This window comes from Sceloporus occidentalis, unplaced genomic scaffold (genome assembly GCF_023333645.1).
Source record: "Sceloporus occidentalis isolate IW3139 unplaced genomic scaffold, rSceOcc1.0.p SCAF_4, whole genome shotgun sequence".
NCBI lineage: Eukaryota > Metazoa > Chordata > Lepidosauria > Squamata > Phrynosomatidae > Sceloporus > Sceloporus occidentalis.
The window spans coordinates 97,741,017-97,753,940 of record NW_028316984.1 but is presented as its reverse complement, the minus strand read 5'-3'; the positions used below and the strand labels follow the sequence as shown (position 1 = coordinate 97,753,940).

Below are 12,924 nucleotides of genomic sequence, written 5' to 3'. Positions count from 1 at the left end.
CCTGGGGTGAACAAATAGGTGGGTGCTGAGGTTTATTTTGTGACGGCGCAGCTGTGGCTTGTATATTATGTGCACAGTGCCTTAGCTATGGTGAGCAGTTTAACCACTTGATAGCCACTACGATAACCAGTTTGATAATGCAGTTTGGTGCCAGCTTGTCCAACACCTAACTGTGAAGGCCTCATGATAGCATCTAAATCTGCTCAGATACTGCTGTCTATCACTGTAGATCTCTCTGCAGCACCATTAGCAATCATATTTTGGTCCTTTTCTCAGACTAACCCCTGTCTTTTAGGTGATATTAAATGGTAGTGAGGGTGAGGAGACTCAGGACACCCTATGATATAAGCAGACATTTAAAAAGTTACCTTTTTAGAGTATAATTTCTTGAAGTCCCCCAGCCATGTTAGCTGGGGAATTTTGAGAATTCTAGTTCCCTCAACAAAGTAACTTTCCCAAGTTACAAAAAGTAGAGATGTCTATTGGAATACTAAAAAATGAAAGACATGCAGGCCAAAATCAGTGTAGACAGCCTTGCAATCCTGTCTAATAGGCCAGTTTTTATCTCCTTATGGTTTACAAGGCATGGGTGAGTTGGAAAAAGAAAGCAGAAACCCTTGCCTAATTTTACCCAGTAAACTTGTGGTTTAAATTGTGAACCACAAAATGTGTTGATAGATCACATTCATAGGACCCAAACAAACACTTAATCATAGGAGGTTATCACATTAGCTTCGCTGCTGGGATAGACCTGGGATGTAGCTTTCTTAAGGTAGATCATAATGCATTCGCTCATTGCTGGGCTGTACGCAGCCTGTATGCAACCTGGGCTTCTCTCGCAGAATGGGATTTTCCCATTCTTTTACCATTTTGGTCATCCTCCTCTGGACACACAGCTTGTCAATATCCCTCTTGAATTGTGGTGCCCAGAACTGAACACATTATTCCAGGTGAGGTCAAAGCAGAATAGTGTGGCACTATTATTTCCCTTGATCTAGACACTACATATATTCCTCCTGATGCAGCCTAGAATCATATGGGCTAGCTCTGTCACTCCTTCCTATATTTTCTAGTGAGTTTTACTAGCTGGTACCACGTATTGGGCCTGTCCCTAACCAGCAGAACTAGCAAATGATGCTAAGTGGGAAATGAGGAAATGCAGAACCATGTGAAGCCAAGTTTTCTGATGGGTATCATGTGTGGATAATATAGAAAGTTAAGAGACTCTGTTTATATATCTACCTTTTAAAAAACATCTATGGTAATCATAGGTTTAGTACCACATTTTGTCTGATACTTAACCATTACATTAGAAAAGTTTTTGAGCCATTTTTGCCTTCCATGCACTTCCTTGGCCAGAAGAGACTTTTTGTGTGAATGCAAGATTTGCTGCCTGATGTCTCTTCTTAAAGAGCAAGGTTTTGTTGCTTCTTAGCATAGACTTCAGGATCTAATATTTAGCTTACAGACATAGTTAAGAAGCATGTCTGGTGCCCTAGTTCTGCTGAACACATCATATTTCACTGGGACCTACTCTGACATTCTGCTCTAAAATGTGTTATGCAAAACACAGTACCCTGCCTTCAGCAGATAGCAGTGTGTCTCTTGCACCATGATCTTAAAAGACATTTGAGTGGAAACAGGCAGGCCCCACTGCTTACTACATGCATTTAGGAGTGCTATGATTAATCAAACAGCACTTTCTTTTTACCTAATCTCTTTTCCTTAAATTTATTTGGAGGCCAGTTTCTCTTTTCACCCTGGTCATTCTCATCAAGTAATTGAAGACTTTATCCAATGTGTTGCTTGTTGACTTATAACGATCCCATGAATTTCATAGGATTTTCTTAGACAAGGAATATTCAGAAGTGTTTTTGACAGTTTCTTCCTCTGAAATATAGCCTACAGCACCTTGTATACACTGCCAGTCTCTTATCCAGGCATTAACCAGGGCTGACCACTGTTAGCTTCCAAGATCAGACAGGGTCTAGTACCTTTAGGGTATTTAGGCCTGGGCTACCCAGTATTATGGGTGAAATAGTTTCTTCAGAGGACTATTTCTTGCTCTAGTACCTGTGGGAAAAGTCAGCTGTGTATAACCCACTGCTATCACCACCTCTGAATTCATTGTGGGCTTGTTCTTAGTATATTCTCACAATAGCTACATTTATGTAGTCATGCCATAAAAGCAAAGTAATGTCACACTGTGCCAAGGAAGCATCACAGGATAGATATTATGTTCAGAGTGTCCCATATATACCTATGACATGATACCATTGTGTGTATAAGAAAACATTTGCTCTTCTTTGCACTGGCTCTAGCTTGAGTCTGTCTATCTTGAACTTGTGTGTAATAATAATAAATCGACACATACTATTCTAGGCTGGGCTCTTTTACAACAGAGATAAGCTGGTGTGCACCAGTTGAGATTTTGGTAGAAACATGTGTCTTTTTACCTCTTCAGCTAAGGTGCCGTGAAATATTCCTAGAAGGATTAGAGTCAGAGGGGAAGAATGTTTTGACAATACTTTGAGACTTTAAACAGATCCACTATCTTATTTAATGAAAATATTGACTCAATGTGCGGTTTCTGTGAAAAAAGGTGAATTCCATGTTTGGGATCCTTAGAAAAAGAAAAGAAAAAAAATTGCAAAAAAAATGCAATACTTTTATATACATCCCTGGTTTGGTCACATTTGTACTACTGTCTAAAGTTTGGTCTTTGGAGCTCTGAGAGGAGAAGAGCTGGGCTGCTTAGACAAGATCATGTTGTGGTATCACTATGGCTCATTGATGTATAATTTATGAGAAGTCCACATGATAACATAGTGTATGTGTGTGTGAACTGCACTCTTCTTGTCTAACTAAATGCCATTTTTATCACCTGCTGCTTTTTAAAAAGAGATATTATAAATAATGTTACTGTATTTATCTAGCTATTTATATATTTCAATATTAGCAAAAGCCCACTTCAGTGGAAGAGATGTATAATGTCACATCTCTATAGCACTATAATGCAATTACAATAGTTAAAGTGTTCCTATATCTTGATTCAACTATTAATCAGAATGGAGACTGCAGTCAGGATTGGGAAGGGCAGCTATGAAAGAAATGCAGAGGATCATAAAATATAAAGACATAACTCTACACACTGAATTGAGGAGAGTTCAAGTCATTGTATTCCCCATCACTATGTATGGATGCCACAGCTGGACAGTGTAAAACACCCAAAGAAAATCAGTTCATTTGAGATGTGGTGCTAGAGAAGAGTGCTGAGGATACCATGGACAGCCAAAAAGACAAACAAATGGGTTCTACAACAGATCAAGCCTGAACTTTCTCTGGCAGCTAGGATGACTAAATTGAGGCTATTGTATTTTGGCCAAATCTGAGGAAAAAATAAATCATTTCAAAAGGCAATGATTCTAGGAGAGGTGGAAGTCAGAGGAAAGACAGGAAGACCACATGATAGATGGTTAGACTTGATCAGGGAGGTTCCAGGCCTGGGCCTGAAGGACCTGAGTAGAGAGGTTGAGGATAGCGGGTCTTGAAGATGTCTCACTGACAGGGTTGCCATGAATTGAAGTCAACTTGAGGGCAGTTAACAACAAACACTTTGAAAAATGATGGGGAGAAACCCCTTTCCAGTTACCACCTTTAGCAAGGTGGTTAAAAGTAATGCCCAGTTGGCCTTTTTAAATAATTTGTTAAAGGTCAGCGTTAAGAGAGTATAAAGATTTTCTTTGTTTTTATTTACAGCTTATTTAGCTTTTCAGAGATCCCTCCCCCCATTTAATTTAAACTTCTATTTTTTTCCTTCCTCTTTCTGCTTACCTCCTCTTCAAGTTTCTGTGCAGATATGCTTTAACAGTGCAGTTTGCTTCTCATAAACCAGTTTATATGGGAAAGGAAAAGAGGAAGGAGAAAGACTAAACTGGAGCATGTATTTGGAGAGATGGGAGAAGGAAAAGATAGGCCAGGAAGACGCAAGGAAGAGATACGAAATATTTGTTTACTGGCTGGTATGTACCAGCCATTATCAGCTCAGGTCTTTTACGCTCCATACAATTCTGAAATTGAAATTTGATCTCTTTTTATAATTTAATATAAAATATCTATTCATGTATTGCTGGGATTAGGAGAACTTGACTAATTGCTAGTCCAATTAGGGCAGATCCACTCCATCAAAACAAACAAACAAACAACCCACCAACAAACAACAAAAAACTTGCTAAACAATAACATAAATTTCACTGATTCAGTAAGTCCACTCTAGTTGGGACTAGCGACTGAGTTCAAGTATCTGAATTCATGTGTTCGTGGGGCTTTCCCTCTGTCCTTCTATCACATGCTGTTTATTGGGTATACACAGCCCAATAAGGAAGAAACACCTTTTATCACAAATAATGTACCAAGGGCCATGTTGATTCTTAGCTTTACTTCTATTCAACATGGGGCTTTGACATGACATTTTCACAGAAGTGTGGAATGACTCTAGTAATACCTTAATGAATAAAACAATGCTGTTTTAAAGATAAATTCTCTGAGTATTATGCCCCAATCATCTCAATTTGAAATTATTTTTTTAAAAAATCTTTCTGGTCACCTCCATTAAGTATCTGACTAAAATGGTAGTCATTAAAATTCCCTCTCTTCCATAATTTCATAATGGCTGTATCACATAATTTCACTGCATCACAAAATTAAACAAATGTTTGACTGGAATTTTTCTATTTTAATAATTTTTTTTAAAAAACATAGCTGGATAAGCTGTTACGCAAAATTATCAGCAATGATTCAAAACACTGCTTAAAGTGAAGAATATGGTGGGTTCCACTTGCACAGTTACTGTGTGCTGAACTGTATGATAAGTTCAGTTGCCCTGTAAGTCAACTGTACAAATCCTTGTTGAAACCATGCCCCCTAAAAAGATGGAGAAACAGTGCAAAGCGAACTGGTGTGGATGGTATATAGGAAAATACACAAAATCCCCAAACAGTGTGGAAAATCAGTTGTGATTATCCATGTTGCTTATCATGGAAGAGTAAAGAGCTATGTGTTTGGAAGCATCCTTAGAGAAGGCATAGGAAAGGACAAGCTGTCACAGGCATGAAGCAAAAAGCTCCTGTGAGAAAAAGGCTACACAACAGGGAGGACCTTTAGTTCAGAAAAAAGGTAAATACTGTGAAGGAAAGCATGATGCAACTGTTTAAAATTATGAATGGTACAAGAAAATGGATAGAGAGATGTTTTTCTCACTATCTTGTGATACATGAACTTGGAGTGAAAGAGCAGGGGATCCAGGACAAATAAAAGGAATCACCTTTTCACTCACTCTACAGTACATAGTTAAACATTAGAAGTAACTACACAAGATGTAGTGCTGGTCACAGGTTTCTTTCACGCTCCACAATTCCAACACTATGCTTCCAGTTTAATAGTCATAGCAATATCTTATGGAATCCTGGGATATTCAGTTTAGGAAAGGGCATTTAGAACTCTCAGCTGCAGAACCCTAGTACTACCAACCAAACAACAACCCTCAGGATTCTGCAGGACCCTACCACTATGTTTAAAGTAGTATCAAAGGACTATAGTTGTGTAGTATGAAAGAGAGCTTGGAAAGCTTTAAACAAGGGTTGAGAAAATTCATGGAGAATAAGGGTATAAAGCTGCTATTTTATTTTTAATTTATTAGTTACATTTTTATCCTAACTTTTTCCCAGTGAGTTCAAGGTGACATACCTGGCCCTCCACCCCCCACTGTTTTCTTGCAACAACCAGTGAGGTAGATCAGACTGGGAGGGAGTGATTGGCTAAAGGTCATCTGGTGAGTTTCATGGGTCAGTGAGGATTTGAACCTTGATTTCCCAAGTCCTGGTCCAGCATTTTAAATGCTACACATAATGGCTACTAGAGATGACAGCTATTTACCACCTCCAGTATGAGAAGCAGTGTGTCTTAGTTAGTTGCTGTGGAATTTGGAAGAGAGACTGCTCTTGCATCCATGTCCTGGCTGTGGGCTGTCAAATAGATGATCCTTTGATCTTAAGCAGCAGGGCCATCTGTAAGTTCTTACTCAAAAGTAGCTGCACTGTGGTGTGTTAAGGGAGTTGGTTTAAATTAGTCTTTTTTTCTGTCAAACAGGGCAATTAAAATAAACATTTTAAACCATAATTGGAACATGACACATCAGCACTGTTCATAGCACTAATTTTAATCTTTCTCTTCTTTATGAGGGATCCTCTTCTTCAAGAGATACAAAAGCAGAGAGGCATTGACCACCAACTGTAAATAGCCAAAGGATGAGACTCCATATCTTCTGTATAAAAATCCTCCAATTGTTGGCCCTATTGTTCGTGTCAGTGGAGCAACTGAAGCACTTATTCCCAGCATGGCACCTGGGAGAAAGGAGAAGAAAACAAATGTTAAGACCTACTCCAGTGCTCTAGTATTCAACAAAGCTATGCCTTCTACCATCCAGATCATGCACCCTACTCCTACACCTTGTGAAGCTGGTGCAGACATATGTGGCGCTATTGTTCTGTTACAGAAATGGATAAACTCTCACCTCAACAACGTACTTCTTTGCACAGCAAATGTTATGGTAACTCTGATTTCATGTAACAGTTTGTTGTCTCTGTGTAACTGAAATGTTGTGCATCATCAAATCATTTCTGACTTATGGCAAATCTAAGGTGACCTATGATGGAATTTTCTTGGTAAGGTTTATTCAGAGAGGGTTTGATCTTGCCATTCTCTGAGGCTGAGAGAGTGTGACTTGCCCAAGGTCGCTAAGTGAGTTTCCATGACCAAGTGGGGATTTGAAACCTTGTCTTCAGGGTGCAGTCTAATGCTCAAAACACTTTACTATGATGGGTCCCTTTAATTGATTAGGTACAGGCTATATGATAGACCATATCTCTCCATTTGAATGTATGTTTTGAATATATTCTATATGTTTTAATTTGTAAATTGCCTTGAGTCCCAGTTTTGGGGTGAAAGGCAAGGTATAAATAAAGTTAACAACACTGGGTCCAGTTTTGATGGGACTAGGAATTGGTTCTAGTCCAAAAATGGTAAGGGTCAAGGATTTATCAAGAAGATTGGCTGTTTAAAAAGGCCTTGAATGAAAGATTTCACGTGACAGTGTATGGTGTGGTTGTACAGTAAAAAGATTTGTCATAGTACACCTATGGGAGGATCAGGTAATGTACAGCTCCACCTGTGACAAGAAATGGGTTTGAGGCACTTCAATAGTCATGTCAATTTTGGAGTCATTTACACTGCATTCATTGCTAGATAGAGATTTAATTTGGATGGAGAAAGCTTGTTTTCCTCTGGAGTGGAACCACTGGATTCAAATTACAAAGAAAAGAGATTCCACCTAAACAGTAGAAAGAACTTCCTTGTTGTAAGAACAGTTCAAGAGTAGAATAGACTGCCTTGGAAGATGGTGGACTCTCCATCTTTGGAAGTCTTTAAATAGAGGATGGATGGGCATCTTTCAGGAATGCTTTATTGTGTATTCCTGTATGGCAAAGACTAGATGGACCCTGCAACCCCAATCCAACTCTATGGAGTTTATCAGACAAGGGAAATTGAAAGTATAATCCAATGGCAATCCGAACGCAATCATGGGGTTTCATGTTATTGTGTGATACACAACCACACTCAATTTTGGGCAATGGCAAGCTATTTTCAGGCAATGGGAAATCAGTTCAAACGCAATTTGAATTCACGTAAATTCATTGAACTAGTGAATTCACATGAATGCGTTCTGGCCCCACTTTCTTTTCATTCAAAATTAAGAGAATTTCCTTCCGTGTGATAAACTCCTATGACTTTATAAGGCTAGTAAAAGCAATCCAAACAATTTAAACTTTTTTTTACAACTCCAGTAGCACACACTGTCCCTAATGTCATTTCTTTGAAGCCCTGCTTTTTTTCATAACTAAAAATGTACAGTTTTTTCACTGAAATATACAAGCTTAACACTTTGGTTCAAGGGGATTAAAAGCTTCACTTCAGGACAGCTACATGCTTCAGTCTGCCTAAAACATCCCTTGTTAAATATAGCACAAATTCCAGTCATGTCTTGGCTGGTCACTGTCAGTCCTCATCTATCAGATACCCCTGCATTGTACTGCTGTATCTGTGAGTGTCCATTCAAGGAGTTGTGGAAATATGCATACAGTCCATTCCCTCATCCCATTCAATCGAGCATTTTGCTCCACTGGGCTGCTGACACAATCTTCCCTGTGCACCTCATTCCTGCTGAGCCATAATTTTAGTATTTTGCTGCACTCTTGCAGCTATTGGTGACTCTTCTTAACAACTCTATGCAACCTATGCAAATCAGGCAGAGGATGAAGCCACTAAACTGGCTTTCATCTGTCACTGCATGTGGGCTCAGGAAGTAAACCAAACAGGCTCCATTTCCCTGACAAAAGCCCTTTTGAGAAGAACCCTGGATCTGTTCCATCTGCTGGCTCTTACCCCTCTCCCCAGCACTCTTCATTCCCTCATTTGCAAACACAGTACTGCATGCACCGAGAACTGAAGATGTTGAAACTTTACTTATTAACCTCAAACTACATTTTAGCTGTAACCTTTAAAATATGATTCACAGGAGCAACATCCTTAGAAAAATCCTAGTATCCCAGCACGCAGCTGGTATTAGGCAGAAGGAGGGCAAAATAGTAATTATTAATCTCCTGACTTTCTCTCAGGAACTCAAGATATGATACATGGTTCTTTTGTTGTATTATCACAACAATCCTGTGAGGTAGGTTTGCCTGACACATAGCAGTGAACTTCATAGTTAAGTGCGGATTTGAACATGGATTTCTCCAGCACAAGTCTGATTTTCTAAACTACTCTTCCACAACTTAATGTTGTCAGATATGTTTGGACTACAAAATCTTAGATCCTGTAACCACTACCCTGCTGAAAACAAGTTGAAAGTGCTCCGAGAAAGCCTTTGCTTCCCAGAATGGGCACCACACACACATTTCCTTCACCCACTGCTATTTCTGACCAAAGACAAGTTTGGTCAAAAGCGCTTTTCAAGAGGCCAAAATGAGCTGAGTGTACATATTAAGAGCAGAAATCCCACTTTCAAATCAATAGCACATTCCTGGTGAAAAAATACACCAACCCCCCCCCCCCTTCTTTCCTACAGCCCACATGAATAGACAATTCAAATGGAATCTTTAAGATGCAACCAAGGGGGTGGTGGAAGACTAGGGTTTTGTTTGTACACTTGATATAAAGGAGAGACAGGATGAATTTTAAAATGTTTTGTTCTGCACTATTACACCCAGAATCCCCCAGCTAGCATGGCAAATTGCCATAAGTCTGGTGGTAATGTTTGCAGTTATGCTATGGATTGATTGTTTTAATATGTACTGGTTTTATTTATTCTTTAAATTGATATGTGCTTTTAACTGCTGTTGTGTATTGTATGTTAATTTTTGGTTGTTCCCTGCCTCAGTCCATGGAGTCAGGCAGTTGAGAAGAAACAACAACAACAACAACAACAACATTCTTGGGAGCAATGCATACAGTCCTGATGTGGAATTGCCATTAGCAGTATTTGTGTAGGAAAACTACTTGGTTGTGAATGGGGCAGGAGCCTCCAGGGTTAATGAGGCCCTGTATGATCTGGCTTCAATGTCCATGCAGAGAGGACTGCACAATTTGTTCACAAGAATATTAACGTTTGGAAATGCTGCTAGATTCTCCCTCTTCCTTTGCAAGTGGCTTATTAAGTTTATATGGGTCACTGGCTCCCTTGCAGGCATTCCTGTAACTCCAGCCCTACTAATCCTGACTAGTATTCACTGGCTTGGCAGATGTGCCACTCCAGTATAGGTTGCCCTTTGTTCTAAAATAAATTATGTGAGATGCTCCGAGACTTTAGAACTTGGCATTCTTCCTGATGAGCTCTCTACTTGGGCTGGCAACAAAAAGAGTTGTCAAGCAGAACAAGATGGTAGCTCAATATTGCCAACTCACAACTTTTTCAATGTGAACCAGAAATGACTGGCACAGCCAACAGGTTCCTTCCTCCGGCTGGCTGGGGAGGAGGAGAAGGGAGAGAGAGAAAGAGTAAAAGAGAGAGAGAAGGAGAGAAAAAGAGAGAGGGAGGGAGTGCAAGCAACTGAATGAGGGCACATAAAATAAACATGCAGTCCAGGAACAAATCTTACCTGTGTCAGAAGCAGGGACCGACTTGGTCAGGATAATGTCAGTAATGATGCCAATCATACTGAAGGAGAACACCATTGGGACCACAATGATGCAATAATGGAACACATTGGTCATCAGGACCTGGGAGATAAGAGAAAAACCGAATACAGTGGATCCTTGTTATATGCTGGGGTAAGACACTGTAAGACTGCTCTTCAGCTCTCACAGCTGTAGCAAGAGCTAACAGAAGCAGTGGTTACCACTTACCAATACAGAGGAACTAACCTGACCTCCCCTCTAATTGTATAAATCACTTAAGGCTGAAGAGAAGTGCTAGGCTTCCCAGACAGCTGAAGGTGGTTGATTGGGAGATGGGGGCCTTATTAAAGAAGAGCCATCCATCAGAACTAGACCATGGTATCCTTCTGGAACGCCTGAGAGAGTTGGGTATCGGGGGCATTGAGCTCCAGTGGTTATGTTCCTACCTCTCAGGCAGATTCAAGATGGTGATGCTGGGAGACAGCTGCTCTCATAAAAAAGAGCTGACATCTGGCACCCCCCAGGGGACCATTCTGTCTCCCATGCTGTTTAACATTTAGATGGAGCTGCTGGGTGAGATCATCCAGAGACATGGGGCGTGGTGTTATCAGTATGCTGATGACACCCAAATCCACTTCTCTATGTCTCCGACTGTTGCAGTGACTAAGGATGACATCTCTCCTCTAAATGTCTGTCTTGAATCGGTAATGGTCTGGATGAGGGAAAACAAACTCAGGTTGAATCCAGAGAAAACGGAGGTGCTTGCAATAGAGACCCCTGGTCCAGGGATGGAGATTTGTCAGCCAGTCCTGGATGGGGTCACACTTCCTCTAAAGGACGAAGTTTGCAGTTTGGGAGTGCTCCTCGATTCGTCTCTACAGTTGTCATTTCAAGTGGAGGCAGTGGCCAGGAGCACTTGGTACCAACTTCGGTTGATACACCAACTGTGCCCCTATCTGGCCCAGGGAGAGCTTGAAACAGTGGTACACGCACTGGTAACCTTTTGTTTAGATTTCTGCAATGCACTCTACATGGGGCTACCTTTGTACCAAGTTCGGAAGCTTCAATTGATCCAAAATGCTGCAGCCAGATTGGTCACAGGTACATCTAGATCTGACCATATTACTTCAATATTAAAATCATTACACTGGCTACCGATCAGCTTCCGACCCAATACAAAGTGTTGGTCATTACCTTTAAAGCTCTACATGACTTGGGCCCGAGTTACTTAAGGGAACCTGTGACACAATTCTGCCCCGCACATGCAGAACATTGCGGAAGAAAATATTGGAATATACAAAGACCAGACTAATCACAACTTCCCAGAAAGTGTTCACAGCCACGGCCCCCACACTTTGGAACGACTTACCGGAAGAGATCTGTCTTATCACCACCTTAGATGCCTGCAAGAAGGCACTTAAGATGGATCTCTTCCGGCGGGCCTACCCATCTGATCTTCTGTAACTGATCTTAAAGAATCTTCCACACTTGATTCAATAGCACAGAAACTTGTGACGATTTGGCTATTTTAATGACTGTGCAAGTATTTTTGTGTGCTTTTACTGACATTTTGTAACTGTATTGTTCGATTTTATCTGTTGTAATCCCACCTCGATCCGCAGGTAGAAGCGGGAAATATAAAATTTATTATTGTTGTTGTTGTTGTTATTAACTTGGAACAAATGGCCACAAATGGGTTAGGTGATTTAGCTAGGGATTTCTTCTGGTTAGGAAGGTTTCTTAGTAGATTGTATTTCCAAGGACACGGGCATTCTGATTAGTGCCAGAGACATTGCTGAATAATTGGAGGCATTTAGATGTTCAGAAGGCTTGCAGACCCTGCTTCATTGTCTCAGTATGATTTAGTGCAACCTGACCTTTTCAGGAGTGGGGGCAGTAGACACAAACTTTAAATTAATCTGTAAAGAACTCCCCAAATCACAATCTTATGTAGTAGAAGTAGAAGAAGTGAGAGGAGAAGTTCACTACGGGATAGTACAGACCGGCACCTTGTGCCAGCCTGTGTGCTAGGGCTGAACTAGGGCTGAGCATTTACATGGTCAAAGCCCTAGTTCTGCCACATGTGCGCCATTATGGCGCATGCCTGTCCATATGGCGCTAGCAGGAAGGGGCATTATCATGGTGTGCAAGTGCCACTATGGTGCCCCTTCCAGGAAGTTGCTTATATCATAGCCAGGTTTAGACTCAGAGGAAGGAAGAGTGAAGATTGGAGGAAGAAATACCATGCTACTATCAGAAAACTACAAAGACTTGAAACAGCTTCTTTTTGCTCCTCAGAGGGAGCGGATTGTTGCCATGGCATATGGTTGCCGCGGCAATGATCTGGGGCTAAAAGGGGCAGCATTTAGCCACCTGTTTGTTGAGCCCCTAAGTAAAACCCCAGAGCAGCCACGGTATGGTGACTGAGAGATAAACCTTTGATCATATATTTTTAAATACCGGGGAATAAAGGTAAAGACAAGAAGGTGCCATCAGAAATTGAAAAAGTTACTCTTGTAGACTACAGCTTTCATAATCTCCAGCCTACATGGCCAATGACCAGGCTGGACAGGGGATTCTGGGAACAGTAATCCAAACAGTGACACTTCCAAATTCTGGATGCCATAGCCAGCAGCACACGAGGGCATGACTACTGACTGCATAGACATCTATATCCTCAAACTGTTCCAG

General features: G+C 40.8%; 1 protein-coding gene across 1 annotated transcript in view; it reads right to left on the bottom strand.

Annotated features, from left to right (window-relative positions):
- Positions 1 to 5,659: 5,659 nt before the first annotated feature.
- Positions 5,660 to 12,924, bottom strand: part of SLC67A1 (solute carrier family 67 member 1) — a 95,436-nt gene continuing 88,171 nt past the window's right edge. The window contains exons 9-10 of the mRNA XM_089521006.1: positions 10,215 to 10,335; positions 5,660 to 6,401 (exon numbers count right to left, since the gene is read on the bottom strand). Coding sequence (XP_089377132.1) covers positions 6,217 to 6,401; positions 10,215 to 10,335 — 306 coding nt within the window. The 3' untranslated portion in view covers positions 5,660 to 6,216. The remainder of the gene's footprint in view (positions 6,402 to 10,214; positions 10,336 to 12,924) is intronic.